This window comes from Mus pahari, chromosome 1 (assembly GCF_900095145.1).
Source record: "Mus pahari chromosome 1, PAHARI_EIJ_v1.1, whole genome shotgun sequence".
In the NCBI taxonomy this organism is placed as follows: Eukaryota; Metazoa; Chordata; class Mammalia; order Rodentia; family Muridae; genus Mus; species Mus pahari.
This window is the reverse complement of record NC_034590.1, coordinates 38,840,068-38,859,284: the sequence shown is the minus strand read 5'-3', so window position 1 is coordinate 38,859,284 and position 19,217 is coordinate 38,840,068. Positions and strand designations below refer to the sequence as shown.

Below are 19,217 nucleotides of genomic sequence, written 5' to 3'. Positions count from 1 at the left end.
CCCTTCTTTCTGACTCTTGACAGCCACCAAATTAATAGATTGTCCAGTCATCCTCTTTATCCTCTTAGGAACCCTGAGGATTGTTATTTCCATTGTATAGATGAGATCACATCTGGATATGGAAGGTAAACCACAAAGGTTGTTGCAGAAGCAAGAAGTGATTCCAGGCCTAACTGTAGAACCAGCATCCAGACCACAGGACTGAGCTTTGCCTGTTTCCTCTTCCAATGAGTGGCCCTTAGTAGGAGTCACCATTTCTATTGAGATGATGGGGCTCTGCAGATACAACAGGGACCATGAGGGACACCATATAGTAAACTGTTGTAGAGCTCATCTCTGGCTTTCAGTCTCAAATTTCCCAGGCTTCTTCCAACCAACACAGAAGGTGTTGCTCCTGTGGAGATCATAGTGGTCCTCCTTGGTCTCCATGCCCACCCAACACACCACTGCATGCTCTGTTTATATGGCTTCCCATGAGCTACAACAGCTGTCTCTCCCACACAGAATTCGCACACAGACTTACTTCTCATCATTATCTCTACTTCGCTAGTCCACTAGAGAACTTGCTCACTTGATTCTAACAAATCTAGAAAGGATTGTGATTCTGACTCAAGTAAGACCAGTCCTATAATATGATAAAGAATGGCACTTCCTTCCAAGCTAATTTCAAAGTTCCTTGGCTGAGAGGAACATAGAAGGGACAGAGCAGCCCCTTCTGATAAGTGTCACTCCAGGGAGATGCTGAGGAGGAAATGGTGGTGGGTTTGGCCTAACACCAATGTTCCCAGTGTCTTGTGTGTGACCTGAAGACATGATGCATTTTGGAGTCCTCTTACAAGCTTGGCTGGATACAGTGGCCTACAGATACTCAGCCTTCACCCGTGAGGAACAATATTTTTAAAGGGCAACAGTGTATGATAAGGCTCAATAAGGATCACTGTGGACGATGGGAAGGAAAGACCAGGAAATTTGATAAAGACTCTGTCTCCTAGGAGTGTCAGAAGCTACGAACACAAAGTCATCAACATGACTGTCCAAACATGAACTGAACAGGGACAATTACTGTCATGCTAACGTGAGCAGGGGAAAGACCATAGGCTCCAACCTTACTCAAAGGAGTATGGGCAACTAAGGAATGTTGACAGCTAGAAAAGTGGTCCTTCCTAGGGAAGAGCACGCCAATTGGTTATTCAATACCACATGGTCAGCCCTGGAAACCTCACATATAAGTAACATTATATAGACTGAACAGCTTGTATACATACACACACATACAATGAATGAAAAGAGAGGCTATACATTGAAGCGAGAGCAGGCAGGGGAATCGGAAAGCATTTGAGGGAGGAAAGGGAAGAAAAAAATAATATCATACTGTAGTCTCAAAATGTCAACAAGAGATTCACATCTTTAAAGGCAACGGTACTGCTGCCCTGCACGATCAATGTCCTAGCCTATGTTCCACGCCCTCAGTTGTGTCCCCTGTGTGTTGAACGTCTTTGCTTCTTCAGCCCCCTTGCTTTCTAATTCCAAAGGCAGCTAGGCAGGACCACATGCTTCTTTGTTGGTCTCTATCTAGCTCCAAAACTAAATGTTGGCTCCACATCTTGAAAGGGCTGATAGAATTCCGTCCCATGGAAAAACCACATCTCTGCATTTTTGCCCTATCTAATACAGTCCAGCTATCATGGAATCTTAGAAGAGAACCTGACAGAAAAAAAGTCCTCTGGGCAAGTGATTTCAATCATGGGCACCCAGACACATCCCAAACACAGAGTGCTTACACGCTAGCATAGCTCTCAAGCCAGCCAGGTCCCCCCAGGAGGCTCTTACAAGACTGAGCTGAGGACTGAGAGAACTCACAAAGCAAAGCCACACCATCAGACACAGGAAGTACACATTGCATGCTCTAAACTGAACACTTGCACCAGGCGTGTGTACGAGTACAAGTGTGTCTATATGAACAGGCACATATCCACTTACATTTTTTTCCAGCCACCGTTCTCCTAGGCCATGCTGGCAATAGCCATATGGGGAGACAAGGGCAGGATGGGCCTGGGGCCACCCACATCTCCTTTGTTCTGAAACATGGCAGCCCATACACATCCTTTTAGAAGACTCTTCCAGCATCTAAGTACAAGCGAATCAGCATTTTAAATAGGTTCTACCAACATTTAAAGCTAGCTGTGTTAAGGGATGAGTTGCTGTAGTGAAATATGCACTTTTTGGTTTTCCCAGAAACTCTCCCTGCCCCATTTTAAAAACTAGTTCTTTGAGAATTCTGTAGGATGTATTTTGGCCATATTCACCCCTTTCCTGACTCCTCTGAGATGTCCCTCTTCTCTACCTATCCAATTGATGGCCTACTTCTTTTAAATCATGTCAAGATAGTTTGATAGGTGGTCCTCCACTAAGAAATCCAACTGTGTCATGATACACAATACCCTAATACAAAAGAATGCTACATTCATAACTAACGCTTGTGAATGGATGCTATATTTCTAAAATAAGTATAAGGAAGACACACACAGCCCAGGAGACTGTCAAATCCTAATTCCAAGTACCAATAAAATTGGCAAGGAGAAACATTTGTCAGAGCCGGGAGGATCTGCCCTGTGACAAAAAATACACAATTAAATGTCAAGCTTTTACTTCTGTCAAAACACAAGGTGAGGAATAGTCTAAAACTGTGGCACATCCGTAGGACTAAGACGAAATGGATGACATCTAAACTGGGTCATTCAAAGGAACTCTCTCCTGGAGGCAATTCCTTAAGACTATACACAGATGTTCTTCCATCTGTGATGGAATTATGTCCAGATAAACCAGTTAATAGCCTTTCTACTAACCTGGCAGCTTTTTTTGATTCTGTACCACTAGACAGACAGACAATCAGACAATCAGACAAGCAGACAGAGATGGTAGGTAGAGTGTGTGTGTGTGTGTGTGTGTGTGTGTGTATAATCACACTATATCACACAAACACACATATACACATATATATGGAAATTAATAAGAGTCTGAAGCTGGTCTGTAATTGCCATATCCACAGCTTTTAAATGTTTATCAAATTAAAACTTCATTTTAAGACTGACTTGATTACATGTTCAAATGAATTATGGTACATTAAAATAAGCATAATAAAATGGTAAGCCTCTAGGTCCAATCCCTTTGAAAAATTAAAAAGTCCCAGAGTATTTGAAAGAGCACAGAGTGGGAGGCAAGCGGCAGAGCAGCCCATCCCCCCAGTAACCCACTGCCACCTTAGGAACCCATCCCCCCAGTAACCCACTGCCACCTTAGGAANCCCATCCCCCCAGTAACCCACTGCCACCTTAGGAACCCATCCCCCCAGTAACCCACTGCCACCTTAGGAATGACTGCACCCTGTCCCTGCCATGAAAAGACGTGCCCCTTTAGGAACGGACACATATGTGCCAGAGGGGTTGAATAAGGGTATCAGATACCACTGGGTGATGTGTGGCTAAGTGTCAAATGAATAGCTCTAAATTATCAGAATCCACAGGATGAAGAACTGACACCCCCCCCCATCACTATAGTTTGAAACAGAGCTTTGATAAATATAATTAAATAAGGTTAAATGATGTCATAAACGTAAGCTGTAATCCAGTATGACTGATGTCAGCATGGAGAGCCCTCATCGGAAACCAGACACCTGAAGACAACTGGTCCTGGACCAGTGGCCTCCAGATCTGTGAAGCCTAAGATTTTGTCACCTGAGATACCCAGGATCTTCCAGCATTTTGTGATGAAAATTGTCCTGAGAAAAGTATTTAAAGCGGTATGTATGGACTTTTGAGTAGGCAAGAGAAAGACACCTGATTAGAATCAACTACTTGATCTTTCACATGGGGAGGGATGTATGATTCATATCTGAAGGAGAGTTTATATATTCACAATAAAATGAAAGGTAGCTATCAATCATATGAAGGAGAAACACATGCTCTGATGCATACTATCCACAGACACATAGCTTCCTTCATCTGTACTCATCCCTTCCCTGTGACATATTAGCCACAAAACATGTACACAAAAGCCTCTGGAGCTCCAGGTGCTGCAGGACAAATGGCATGAAGACCCAGGCTCAGTGCTGCACAGTCCAGAGGCTTCTGGGGAATCAGGACATATAGGGCAAGGACTAAGTGAGGAACTAATGCCTCCTGAGCCTAGGCAAGGAGCCGGTGCAGGGTGAAGCAGATGCACACTCCAAAAAGAGCTATGCCATGAACTCTGGGAAGAGTGCCATTCCACCAACATGTTTCCCTGTAGCTTCGCATCTTCCTCAGCCCAGCTGGACTTGAGCCTGGCTTGGCTACCCCACAAGCAAAACAAGGCTGGCATTGTCTTTGCCCAGGGATTCATTCCATCATGGAACCAGTCCTAAGGAGCAAAGCCCAGGTATCTATTGGCTGAATGTTGATATCTTGTTCTCTGATCTGTTTTGAAGACTGATAAAATAAAGGAATAAAATAATCATCAACTGCAACATGTAGAATACATGTTGGCTTTCATCATCCCAGATTCTAAAGGGCCTCATTGAATCACCTAATCAAGGCAGTCATCGTATGTGTTAAGAAACTTGAGTCACCCAGTTCAGTCACATAGAGTCCTAACAGAGGCCAAGGTTGCCCAGAACTGAGACTCCATGGTAACAGGTTGCTAACATCTGAACTGTACAATATTAGATATGATGTCAGTCCTACCTGGCTTCCCATTGGCATTTCTGTAATTCAAAGCAAATGAGCATATGAGATTCCTAACTTTTCTTTGGGTGATACAATATTTGCCCCCTCCCTGTGTGCAAGAGCAGGTGACACAGAAGGATGGTCTGGGGGTCCCCTCTTAGACAGATGTTCTGCTTACTCCTTAAACAAGGTATTTGGCTTTGTTCGCTGTTTGGGTTTATTTTGTTGGTCGGTTGGTTGGTTTTCCAAGAAAGAGTTTCTCTGTGTGTCCCTGGCTGGCCTGACATTTGCTTTGTAGACCAGGCTGGCCTCAAATACAGAGATCTGGCAAACCCTGCTTCCTAAGTGCTGGGATTAAAGGTGTGCACCACCACACCTAGCAGAAGGAAGGTCTCTACATGTATCCTTTAAGAACAGAAAGGACATTTGGGTATCACTGAAAATAGGAAAGGAAGGAGACCTACATGTGAGGGGTAGGTGAGAAAGAGACGAAAGGAAAGATGACCCGTGTGTCTCCACATCTGCATCTACATCTCAGTACTGCTTAGACTAGAAAGCAAGCTGCCAGGGCAGACAAGACGCTTAGAGATTATTACACTCTCAACTGCAGACATCTTGGAGCTACCTGAAGGCTCTGGCCCTTGGTTTGACTTGTTATAACACCCTTCCCAACCCATTATCTAGATGCCTTCTGTCATAGGCAGCCTCAAAACTCACCTGAAAAGGAAATAGAGGAACCAATTTACAAGAAGAGAGGCAACAGGAAATGCTAAGCTTGTTTGAGGAGATGGGGGTAACTCCAAAAGACTACAAGTCCCATGACGCATCATCTCTTTGAATCATTGTCAGAGTTGTAAACTTACCAACAGTGTCACAAGGCTCATCTTTGTGAACGCAGAAATCTGTCCTAAAAAATAAAAAAGAAAGGAAAAGAAAAGATACAGTCTGGTGTATATGGTACTCTGCAAGAATTGGAGAGGAAATCACATGCTAAATATTGGTTGGTGATCCTATAATGTTGTGGCATTAATTTAGACAAATGACAGTGTCTGTTGAAAGAAAACCATCTATGGGAGTTCTAAATGGTAAGGTCAGTTACTACATGGAAGAACCTATATTAAATTTTTTTTTTGCATTTATTTGTGAAATGTGCATGCATGTGCCATAGCACACAGGTAGAGGTCTGAGAGAATCAGTTCTCTTGTGGAAGCGAGCTGTGGGGGAGAGAACTCGGGCCATCAGGTTTGGTGGTAAGTATCTTCACACACTGAGCCACCTCACTCTCAGGACTCCCTCTTACAACTGAACTGCTCTGCACAGAGCTGTTGGAAAGAAGTTATTCTTTCAAATGTTGAAAAATATTGAAAGGCCTGTTTTGATCAGAGACAATTAATTACTAGTTAACTGTGGTGGTATCTCAAAGCTACTCCACTTGGATAGCTGTGAGGGCTATTCCTCATATCCATTGAGAGGCAACCAAAAGCCATGTCTAAAAATCATTGTTCAAGCTCACAGAGATCCCCCAGCTGTACAGTTAAGGATGAGTGAGAAAGCAAAGATACAAAGCCTGCTGCAGCCCTGGCCCTGCACCGCCTGTGGGTTCACGGTCACCTCTCTTGATGAGACAAAGCACTGAGCCCAGCTTTTCCACCAACAAACATCCCCAGGCTTTCCTCTAGAACTCCCACAGTTAGTAGCCAACCACAGAAAGGGAAATAGAGGAGGAGAACGACAGTTCCCAAAGCAGCCATGGTCCATTCACCAACAGGCAGACAGGCAGGCAGACAGACAGACAGGCAGGCAGGCAGGCAGGCAGGCAGATCTTAGAGGGAGCCAGACACTAAGCGCTGTATGACAGCAGGTGGCAGGGCAGCCCTGGTCCCAGCCAGGTTTCACCCAGCTAACACTGCCAGGTTTCCATGCCAGCATTCATGACCACAATTCTTGACTTCACTCTGGTCTTAATCCACTCACAGTAATGGCCTGGGGAACCATCCAGGGGCTGTCACTTTCCTTCCACTCTATCCACTGTCATTGCAGTGCACATCCCAGCCCACACTCATCCCCAGTGCGCTGTGTGTACAAGGAGCAAGGGCCGAGTGTGTCCATCCCTCAGCCTACTCCTGCTGGGTGTGGATCCCTGCACCCACTCTTGCCCACAGGCTGTGATCTGGAGGCCTAAAGTCTCTGCTTGGCATCTTGATGCACAGATTCCCAGGCCTAGGCTGACAACTGAGCATCCTGGGACAGTCAACTCACCAAGTGCACGGGGCATCCTGCCGGCCAGAGGTCACAGCAGGGCAGGAGTCTTAGATGAGAATGAAAGCTCAGAAGAGTGGCCAGAGAGGAGACAGGGGGGGAAGCCAGGTCTGCGGGATCTGCCGCTCAGTGGGCTTTGCTTCTGGAAGTTCCCAAGTTTTTCGTAACAAATATATATACTTTGGGTTATCTTTTTTTTTTTTAGTCAATTTATTTTAATATTAGCATTTATCAACTGACAGGTAAAATGGTACATAATTATACAATGCAAATATGAGGTTGGATGTGTATATTGTGAAAGGACAAAATCTAGATAATAGAAATATCCATCACCTCAGGTACCAGTTTACGTTTTTGTTTTTGTTTTTTTAGTTTTGTGGGGTTTTTGGTTTGTTGGTGAGATTACTTAAAATCCACTTTCACAGTAGTCCTTAAGCATATGTCTCTGTGAACTGGACAATAAATATCTAGAACTCAGAAAAACAAAAGCCTTTAAGTCTATCCACTATGATGAGAAAAACAACTTGAACGCATTATTATCATGACCTTACCCCCAAACCAAATGAATTTTGTGGAAAGGAAGCAGGGGTAAGATGCCAAGTGGTCAAAGCAAGCCTCCTGTCTCTGCGTTACTGCCTTGCTCTGAGGTTTCCTGGTTAGGAGGCTCCTGAACAGGAAGCAGAGGGGACAGGGAGAAAACTGAATCTGAGGTGTTGAGGACTGGGACTTGCAGGAGATCCCAGCATGAGCCTCAGCCAGACCTGCACGCTTGCTTGGCTGTCTCTCTGGTGTTCTCTACAGGAACACAGAGCTGCGCTTGGGGAGAAATGGTGCGTGCCTGTCTTCCTAGGTCAAGTGCAGAAGCTAAAGGTAACGCCACTAGGGCTGGAACCCCAGTCCTCTGTGTGGCCCTGGCTGGCCTCCAACCGCAGTACACATGGTGGCTGTCTACAGCCTAGACATACACATACAGCTGCAGAAAAGCTGATGGCCTCTGCTAGCCATGACATCATGTTCACATCCTCTGTAGCAGCCAGTGTCCAGGAGAACAGCTCCCAGGCTTAGCCACCGGCCAAAAGAGAGAAAGAGGAGAAAACCTTCACATTGCACATTGGCCAGATGCAAGGCTGGAAAAAACGGAGATGCTGTCCCCTGAACAATGCCTGGCCTGTGAGGTTTCCTATTAGACACTTGGCTAGGGTTAACCCTGGGCAGAAAGGGCACCTCTCTAAAGCAGCTGCCCTTGCATTCCATTTCCCTGCAAAGCATCAACCTGCCATCGGCTCAGCCTCAGGAATTGCAGCCCCAGCTTCTAGCTGTACACAGGCTTCTCAGCCAGCTCTCATTCCACCCACTCCAGGGCTGCTGCCCTGCCCTTGCAGGAGGCAACATTTACAAGGGCAGCCTCTGGGGATGTAGCTAAGTAGTGATTCATCCATAGAAGCAAAAACAAAGGCTTAGGCAGCCCTGAGGTGTCATCATGAAAAGGAAAAGGAAAACAGGCCCCTAGGCATGTGTGTGTTTATATGGGTTTGTGTGTGTGTGTGTGTGCTCATGTGTGTTTGTGTGCATGTGCATTTGTTTGTGTGTACACATGTACTTGTGCATGCCTGTGAGTATGCGTGTGTACACGTGTTTGTGTGTGTATGCGTATGTGTATGTGGGTGTGGGTGTGTGCTCATGTGTGTTTGTGTGCATGTGCATTTGTTTGTGTGTGCGCATGTACTTGTGCATGCCTGTGAGTATGCGTGTATACATGTGTTTGTGTGTGTGTGTGTGTGTATGTGTGTGTGTGTGTGTGTATGTGTGTGTGTGTGTGTGTATGTGTGTGTGTGTGTGTGTGTGTGTTCAGAAGATGATGNTGTGTGTGTGTGTGTGTGTGTGTTCAGAAGATGATGTTGGGATCTTCCTTAATTTCTCTCCACCTCAGTTTTTGGTGGTTTTGTTTTGGTTGTTTGTTTGTATGTTTGTTTGTTTTGAGACAGGGTCTCTTACTGAAACTAAACCTTATCCACTGGACTACAGCAGCAAGCCAGCAAGCCAGCAAGCCCCCATCTCTGCCAAACACACACCAGTAAGCCCAGCTCTTTCACGTGGGTTCCAGAGGTTCAAACTCAGATCTTCATGCTTGAATCACAAGCATGTTACTAAGTCATTTTCCCAGACTCCTGGTTGATTCCTTTGTTTAAAACAGGATCTCACATAGCCTAAAAGCTAGCATCAAACTCACTATGTAGGCAGAGGTGACCTTAAACGCCCGATCCTCCTGTCTCTGTCACCCGAGTGCTGCCACTGTGGACAAGTAATACTTTTCTGGCTATCTGTGGTTTTATAAAAGACCTAATCCAGAAGTTTTGCCAACTCTGATTTTGGTGATATTTATTTTCTCTGAAAAGAAAACAAACGACTTTCATTCCCAGAACAGGACCACTCCCAAATGCTTTCTCCCCCTTTTCTGGAGGTCTCTGTAAGCCTTGGCGACAACTGATGTAGTCTATACTGGAAACTGATGGGTGTATTTAAAATAGTCTCACCTCAGAAACATTAGTTAGATGGGTAGGTTATGGACATAATCACTAACTTCTCATGAAAGGAAATAGCAGGAAGGCAAAAAGTATTTTCAAATATGGTGTTGGGAGAGAATCCCCTAAGTTAGTAATATTTTTAATAAACACTAGAATCTCTAAGTTTTATAGTGTTTATAAAAACTACTTTCAAAGTAGGGATACTGGAAGTTAAGCTGCAAATTCCAATCCTGAGGTTGTTTAAAACAAGCTCTTCTCTATGAAGGACTTTTAGACCTCATTTGATTAGACCTAATTAATTTCATGTAGGAAATTAGTCATATAATTTATGGTTGTGCATCACCACAGCTCCACAGGACTCCTGCTTGCTTAACATGTAGAATCTACTCTCCAAACACCTGTCCCTATTAGCGCAGTCCTTCGGGTGTTCTTCAGACAGTCCCCTAGGCCCCCAAATGCCATTCCAGAGTAAGCGGTGGTGGCAGTTTCTAGCTAGGGAAGATGGGGTCTCAGAACTTCCAAGGAAGAAGCGCCTGGAGACTGCCAGCACTCACTGGCTGGCAAGCCCAGACCTAAAGCAGGCAAGCCAGCTGGTGATCCTACCATAGCTATGGAAGGATTTAAGAGACTATGCTCAGAGCATCCCATTAGACATTCAATCCCATCTAAGTAGCAAATGTTCTCACAGGGAACCAGTATGCCTACAGAGGGCCCCTCAATCCCAGGGGCTGACACCCCATAAGCTTCTTAGAAGAGGGATCAGGTATCTGTCGGTAGCCTGGTAATGGCACAGTATCTGTTCTCTCGTGTTCGTGTTCGTGTTCTCTCTCTCTCTCTCTCTCTCTCTCTCTCTCTCTCTCTCTCTCTCTCTCTCTCTCTCCCTCCCTCCCTCCCTCCCTCACTCCCTCACTCCCTCACTCCTTCCCTGGGGGTTAAGGCATGCATATGTGTGAGTACACATATGTGTGGGCATGCATTTAGATGTGGAGGCCAGAGGTCAACCTCAGATATTAGTCTTCCTGAACAATCATGTTGTTTTCTGAGACAGATTCCCATTGGCCTGGGGATTGCTAACTTGGATAGGCTGGGCTAGTCCGTGAACGCCAGCCATTCTCCTGTCCTGTCTTTAACAAACCAGTACTGGAATTATAATATATTCATATTCTCTCTCTCTCTCTCTCTCTCTCTCTCTCTCTCTCTCTCTCTCTCTCTCTCTCTCTCCACATGCGTACACGCATGTGTATGCACATATATGTGTTTATACATGTCTGCATGTGTGTACTAGAACTGTGTTCCCAGAACAGATATGGTTATGGGTGTGACTTTACTTGGAAAGAGGGTCTAGGCATAATCCAGTTGAGAAATAGTCATAATGGTTGAGGTAGGTCCTAATCCAAAGATGACATCCTCTTAGGAGCTCAATCCAGACACAGAAAGAGATATGGGGAGATGGTCCTGTGATGGCGAAAGAGACACTCAAGTGATGTGTCCACAAGCCGGGGGGCTGCCGACAGTGGCAATCACCACCAGAAGGGAGAAAACAGAGAATGACCCTCCCCTTAAGGATTCGGGGCGAGTGGGACCTTACTAACACCCCAATTTTGAATGTAAGGGGATACTTTTCATTATTTAGGGTCATCGCTTTTGGTCAGTGGCTATGGTGGCACTAGGGAATTATGGCAGTGACTTCAGAGGCTGCCCTGGGTTTCTGCTATGTACTTCTTGTCCCCTTGGTCTAGAAGGATGATGGTGGCTAGAAAGGAATCTTAACCCCCGCTTCAGAGTTCTTCTCATGAGGTCCATGTGCATCTAAACGATGGAGTTTTCTAGGGGGTTCCCGTGGTCCTGTGGACAGTGTGTCCTGCAAGGCTGTGCAGGTCATCCTGGGTGGAGTTCTCCCACAGGGAACTCCAGCATACGTTCCCCTCCATAACATGTTCCCCAAGTGAGTCTGCACCAACTGAAAACCCTCTCAGTACCTATCCTACTAGCGTGCTTTTGGGAGGAAGAAGGGAGAGGAAGGGAGAGCACATGGATTTCTAGAACGTTCTAAGTCTTCGGTTACTTAGAATTTCTGATGGCTAACACTGTGGGTTAGGCACTGCTTATAGGCAATAGTTTTGTTTGCTTGCTTGCTTGTTTGTTTGTTTTGGCTCAGCCCTCATAGGCTGAACCTACAACAATCCCACTTGACCAGTGAGGAACCTGATACCCAAGCAAGTAGACAGGGGCTTGTTCTAAGTTGACCATCCAAGTCTGGATTGCTAACATGCTCTCACAAGGGGACTGTCTTTTTCCTCTCATGCTAGGCTTACCTGGTCACAAATACAGCAGCATCCACAGGAGGTATATCATCCTTCCCTCCTGGGACCTGGTTATTGCCAAGGTAGCGCGCTCCTCCATACTCCTCATTCTGCCAGTGGCAGAAGCTTTCCAGGGACCGCTCACCATGGTGCCCAATGGATAACTTGGCCTAAAAGAAATTGAAGGAGGTAATCAAAGACAGTGTCCTTCAGGAAGCCAAAGTTGCCCCCCAGTCTATATTATGAGTGGTTGATACTCTCGAAGACAGAATTCTACATATGTCCTAAGTTAGCCTAGAACCAAAGGATGTTCAGGAGGACCCAAGGATGATCATTTGGGACTTTATCCACAAGTTCTAACAGTGACTATCATTAAAGCAAACCAAAATACTTCTCAGAAACAGAACAGTCTACAAAACCAGTGCACTCCTTTGATGTCTACTGGCTGCTTCACACTGCAGGTAGTCCTAGCTTAAAGGGACACACTCAATTGAAATACCCAAACCAAGGCTCTGCTGGGTCCCAGTGAGGAAGGAGCTCCAGAAGCAGTCCCACTTCTGAGACCTCACCCAGCTTTCCACATATGTGAGAGCCATATGTCAGACCTTCCGGGAGCAGGGGAAGATGTGTATGATTCCATGACTCAGTGGTCCCTGAGATTTAAGCAGCCTGCATACTCCCATGGATCGAAACCCTGGGGTTCTTTGTCTTCTCTCACAAGGGTGTCATCGTCAAAGTCAGGAGGGTGAGCAAGCTTGTTTTCCTGAAGCCCTCCCTAGCAGACACAGCCAAACCCCTTAAGTTCTCAGCATGCTCTGAAAGGCACCCACAAAGACTTACAGGACGTTGTCTCAGAAGGACCAGCTTGGTGACTTGAACGTTAATTTTAATCCCGAGACTCCTGTGCTGAAACATGTTGTATACCTAGTAAGAGAGAAAAATAGAAATACAAATATAACTTTTTAAGTAGAGCAATGTTCTGGATGGTAGCTTGGAATAGAGAAAAGTTACTAGATAAAGACTAAAGAAATCTGCATAAACCATGGACATTAGATTAGGTATTAGTCAATATTGGTTTCCTGCTAATTAACAACCATATTCTATAAATGCAAGATGCTAAAAATATAAACAAGTGTGCATATGAACACTATCCTACCTGCTCAACTTTTCTATACTTTTAAAACTTGTCTTAAAAAACACAGTATTGATTAAAAAAATCTAAATGCACTTTGTATTCTTCTTTTAGTATGAGAAAAACTACCAATAATAATTGACATGTAATTTAAATTTCAGTGTCAATAAGGTGTGATTTTAGCAGAAATATGTATATATACACAAATGAGAACATTACCCAGATGCTCTTATCATTTTCTGAGACCTAAAAGCCTCAGTAAAAGAGAATCCAGGGCCAGAAAGGGCTTAGTGGGTAAAGAAGCTAACAGCACAGACCTATGACTCAAGTTCAGTCTCTAGAACTTGTATTCAATGACCACTACTAACACTTCCTACCCCTCAACCCCCAACAAAAGCCCAGATGCAATAGCACCCATCTATAATCCCTGTATTCCTATGAGGAGATGGGCGGCAGAGACAAGAGATCCACTTGGAAGCATTCAGGCCAGAGAGCCTAGAGGATTCCGTGAAGCAGAAAAACCAAGACAGACCTCCGTGCTCCAGCAGGTGGAAGGCAAGAAGCAACTCTTGAAAGATGTCCTCTGACCTCCACAGATGACTGTGGCACAGGCATGCCTGTGCTCATACATACATGATACATACATACATACAAAAAATTCATTAAAAGAGAATTCATATCCCCCTAATGTATATGACAGAAAATTCTCGAGTCCCACACATATGCACATTACATACAAAGGGAAGAAGGAACCCAGTTGTTCTGTTGTAACAGGCGCTAGGGAGATAGCTGATCAGTGATGACTGCTTCTGGCTTCTCCAGATGATCTACACCCAGTTCCCAGCACCACAGTTGGACAGCTCACGACTGCATGTAACTCGAGCTCCATGGAATCTGAAACATTTTTCTGGCTTCTACAAGCACACGTACATCACGCATACATACACACACACACACACACACACACACACACCATAAAATATATTTTTTAAAACATACAGCACAAAGAAACAAAGAGTTAGATGTTAGATAATTCCAGCAGAAAAGTCAAAAACTCCCACCCCAGGTTTTCATGCAGAAGGACTAAGGGCAAAGGGGAGGCAGACACTTGCAATGTGTCAGCCTGTTTCATCTTAACCCTCTATTACCACTCAGAAAGGCTGGCATCTGTACTACCCCCGACAAGAAATGGGCTCTTGAAGGTGAAGACTCAGAGCCAATTAGCAACACCCTGATTTATCTAAGCCAGGTTCATCTAGTCAAAATATCCATCTCTCCCTGTGTTCCCCAAAGCCCTGATTCTAACTAAAGGCTGCCACTGAGGCACATCAGAGCGGCAGAAAGACGCATGCTCTTCTCAAGTCCCCCTTTGTGTGGCCATTGGGTATCCCCCAAATACACATGCTTAAAGTCTTGGCCCCAGGGTGGTGTAGTAGGGATGGCTGAGAAGGGCCCAGTGAGAGGCCTTTAGATGCTGGAGTAAGGCTGTGGGTCTTCTCTCTCTTTCTCTCTCTCTCTCTCTCTCTCTCTCTCTCTCTCTCTCTCTCTCTCTCACACACACACACACACACACACACATACACACACATACACACATGATTATCATCTTTTGCCTTTGCAAGCCTCCAAAGTAGTGGGTCTGCTAGAACTGGACCTGAACCTTCCAAGCTGTGGGCATGACAAAGCTTTTCTCTGTAAGGTTCTTATCTTAGGTATTTATTTCATCATGGTCACCGAATGCCAACTTAGGTACAAACATGCCTCTTGTCAGCAGGACGTACTATTCGGGACCTCAACATCTAGAAGTCCCAGAAGGTCTTATAAGAGGAGGAATGAAAGGAAAGATCCCATGGCAGAGGAACTGGGGTTTTCAAGAACCAAGAAGGCCCATTGACATGAAGCTCCCAGGTCAGCACAGGTCACCTGAGGTCCTCTCCTCTACGATAGCAAAAGCAGAGCTCTGAGAGGTTAATGGGGAGGTGATACGGTGCTCAGAGTTATCCAATATGGAGGAAACAGCGATGAGTACTTTCTCAATCTGCCTCTTGGTTTTAGCTCACAGACATCACCTGGAAGGGGATTTCATATCAAGGGCACTAAAACATCCCCCATGCCCTGCCTCCCTCCTACTCTCCATCCTCTCCAGGAGCAGCTGAAAGTGATGACCAGGGCAGCTGCAAGGCCAGGGTCAACCCAGGCCAAGTGCAGCTGGCCATCCAAAGGATACACAAGCATAGACTGGAGGCAACTCTGTGACACGGAATTAGCTGTGTTACAGCTTGGACCTTGCACACTGCTATTATGGTTAAATAAAAAAAAAATCTATCTTTGTGCAACTTAATATTTTTTTCCCACAAGAAAAGCACTCATTTGCTATGTTCTCAGTGCCCCTCCCCCACTGCCTTGTCCTCAAGTACAAAATAGCTGTCCTTTTTAATGCTGGGCCATCCATCTGTAGGCCAATTCTGAAGTCAGTTCTTCATTATCTATTCCTGACCCTGGGGCAAGAAGGGAACACACAACTTTTTCCTTGTTTGGATATTTCAAGAACTTCCCAAATAGCTCTAATTCTTTTTTTTTCCTGAAACACCCAGTATGAGGATTGGACTTGAAATGGTATACATCAGTTCTAAACATGGCACTTCCAAACAAAGCAAGCAAGCTTAGGGTTAGAGAGGAAACAATTCAAGTTGTACAGGGAGGTTTGGTCACAGGGACCAAGCATTTGGAGTGCATGTGAGATCAATGAGACAGCTTAGATGTAGCACACAGGAGGCCCTGGATTCCATCCTAGCACCCAAACATAAAAATTAAATGCACAATAACTACAATACTATACTAGCCAAACCCTAAAGACATCAAGAATTTCACGCAGGCTGACAAGTTAGCTCTGGGGACAACATCACTCATTGCTAAGACTGATGACATGAGTTCAAACCCTGAAACCTGCATAATGAAAGGTAGAATTGAAGCACTGTTGTGTGGACATAAAGTGTGGCATGCACGCAATAAAATAAACAAATGAATGAATGATACATACACATATATACATATATGAATATAACACCTATTTAGTATATCTATACACAACATATATATAATGTGAAGTCAAACATGGTGGGTATGCTGGCTAGTCTTATGTGAACTTGACACAAGCTAGAATTATCTGAGAAAACTGTTCCCAGTTTACCAATAATTAGCAATTGCTCCAGAGTTATCAATTGAGAAAAATGCCTTCAGAAAATCCAGGTGTAAGGCATTTTCTTAATTAGTGATTAATGGGGGAGGGCCCAATCCATTGTGGGTGGTGCCATCCCTGGGCTGGTGGCCTTGGTTTCTATAAGAAAGCAGGCTGAGCAAGCCAGGGGCAGGAAGTCAGTAAGCAGCCCCCTCCATGGTCTCTGCCTCAGCTCCTGCCTCCAGGTTCCTGCCCTATTTGAAATCTTGTCCTTACTCCTTCAATGCCAAACAACAATGTGGAAGTGTAACCCAAACAGACCCTTTCTTCTCCAACTTGCTTTTGGTTGTGGTGTTCCATCAGAGCAATGGGAGCCCTAAGACTGTGGGGTTCACCCCTGTAATCCTGATACTTGGGAAACTGAGGTGGAGGAATTAGAAGTTGGAGGTGAACCTGACATTCACAGCAAGTTCCAGGCCAGACTAGGCCAAACCATGTGAGTATGCCTTACGTCTTCTAGTTACTTAAGTATAGTAGTGTGACAAGCAATTTCCGGGTGGTATTCTGGTCTACTGCACGAACAGAGGACACAATGCAATGGTGTGCACACAGGGCAAGTCCTTGAGATAGAACCATCCAATGTTAGGCTGAGAATAACCTAGTGGCATTCGTATTCCTTGTCCCAAGGTGTGTTTGCCTCCCTTGGGATGACCTCACAGAGAATGACGCGAGATGAAAGAAGGAAACAGCCTCACGCTCCAGGGGCTGTAGAGAAGGAAAAATGGAGAGAATGCTGGAAACGGGAAATGGATGCACAGGGTCAGCTCTAGAAGATGAGGCCATCTGGATGCTGGTTAGACTACAGGTGGATGCATTTAGTGTCACCAAACTTACACATGGCTGCGACAGTAAATTCTGTGATGCATTTAGTGTCACCAAACTTGCACATGGCTGCGACAGTAAATTCTATAATTCATTTATGAAAGTCTCATGCCCTGACTATCTGTGGTGGTTGAGTGAGAAATGCCCCTCCATAGACTTTGGCACTTGAACAGTTGATCTCCAGTCGGTGGCCTTGTTGGAGCGGCCCTAGCAGGGATGGCCTTGCTAGAGGAAGTATGTCACTGGGAGTGGGCTGTGAGGTTTCAAAAGCCACACACCATTTCAAGCTCAATCTCTCTGCTTCATGCTTGTCATTTGAGATGTGAGCCCTCAGCTCTCAGGTTCCAGCTCCAGCCTCCATGCCTGCCTGCCGCCATACTTCCCTGCCAACGGGGTAACTATGCTCTTATGCCTCAGAAACCCTAAGCCCCAAATAAACCTCTCCTTCTGTAAGCTGCCTTGGTCATGGTGTTTGAGCACAAGAGAAAGGTAACTATTACAACATCGTGACTAGAAGCACGGGACAGCACCCCCCCTTACAATACAGGTACTCGGATCCCAGGGAACACTTAGCGGAGCCTAATCACCACAGCTGAGCACTCTGTCTGTCACCTGCTGTTTGCAGACGGCCCACCCACAGAACTGCATGGGGTAGGGCAGGACACAAGGCAGGGCAGAATGGTCACGGGAGCTCCCTCCAGGCCAGGAAAGCCTGATGAACATCTGATACCAGCTGCAAACCAAGGTGCAAGCCCCAGACAAGCCCACAAGATGCTCTGCCTCTTTTCCCCCATGGAAATTCCTGCTCAGGGGAAGTCTAGAAAGGCAACGCCTGGTGTTCAGGGGGACACCTGGCCGGGCCTGCAACAGTGCAGCCAATTGTCTGGAAAGTCTGTCCCTAGTGTCCAACTCTGGCTGTGTTCCAGTCAGAGCTCAGAGCCCTGGCCGCCTTCGTCACATTCCCTCGGCAGCCTGAGCCAAGCAGGTATACTTGCTGCCAACAGCCATACTGTGGCTCTCCCAGCTGGGTGACTTGGGGACACAGAGATGCTTGGGATCACAGACAGGGACTGGAGAAAGAATGAGAGGCTGGGACAGATGGGGAGGTGCCTGGTTATCACACTAGGTAGGATTTCCACAAAGCTGTCACTGGGATGAGCCAGAGCCTGCCCAGAGTCCCATCCTGCCCCATTCGGACCTCACCCAAAAAAGCCAAGGGCTAAATTTTCTAAATTCACAGGACCTCTAAGGGAGGTCCCAGGCATGAATTGGAAATGTATACACTAGAGTCCCCAGACGCCCTGAAACAGAGATTGGCTGTGTGTGTTTAAGGAGCCTCCCAGGGCTTCTAGCATGTTCTCACGTGTAAGAACCAATGAGCATTCTAACGGTGGGCTGCCTTCAGGGAGAGGGGTACCACAAAGAGACTCGTTGTCTGTTTCATATGGTAATAGAGCAAAATTGATGTCATTTTTCCTCCAAACAGCTTGCCTGGATGGTCTCAGGTTTTTAATACCACTCCATGGTTGTTAAGGAAGTGAAGAACAACCAAAACTCTGACGGGTGGCCCTGCTTTCCAACTTGGCTGTCCGTCTGCAGGGTTTCTGGTGCCACACCACCTGTTTCTTCTGTCTGCAACTGGTGCCTTAAAACATTCCTGCTCTGGTGTCACCCGAGAACCCCCACCCAGGGAGAACCAAATCACCTACACCCAGAAGGCTCTGCAATGTGTGTGGGAAGGCCACAGCAGCCCACAGAACACCCTGTGCCGTGAGGTCTTTTGGGGACATCTGTCCTGGAAGCAGCTTGTGCACAGATCCAGGGACAAAAATCCAGAAGTAGGACTCCATGCCCCTCAGCAAAGACTTGAAAAAGCAACTCTTGTGTATTATAGCATCCGGGAGCTTAAGTATGCTAGGCGAACACTCTACCACCCAGCCACATTACAGCTACAGAAGTATCTTTTTTTTTTTTTTTTAAATGGTCTCTGTCTACACAGCCCAGGTTTGTGCCCTTCCTCAGCCCCTACTCAGATGCTCAGTGTGTGTGCCACGATGCCTACATCAGAAGCAGTTCTAAAACACCAATCAGTCCATACCATGCTTCTTCTTAGACCTGTTGGCAGCTACACTCCACACACCCCACCCACAGAGACAGAAAGAGACAGAGAGAGACAGAGAGAGAGAGGGAGAGAGAGAGGGAGAGGGAGAGGGAGGGGAGGGGGAGGGGGAAGGG

The 19,217-nt window shown here is 45.8% G+C and overlaps 1 protein-coding gene across 1 annotated transcript in view; it reads right to left on the bottom strand.

Moving 5' to 3' along the window:
* Positions 1-19,217, bottom strand: part of Adamts17 (ADAM metallopeptidase with thrombospondin type 1 motif 17) — a 308,973-nt gene that overhangs the window by 223,414 nt on the left and 66,342 nt on the right. The window contains exons 5-7 of the mRNA XM_029535526.1: positions 12,631-12,714; positions 11,803-11,960; positions 5,567-5,610 (exon numbers count right to left, since the gene is read on the bottom strand). Of these exons, the coding sequence (XP_029391386.1) occupies positions 5,567-5,610; positions 11,803-11,960; positions 12,631-12,714 (286 nt within the window). The remainder of the gene's footprint in view (positions 1-5,566; positions 5,611-11,802; positions 11,961-12,630; positions 12,715-19,217) is intronic.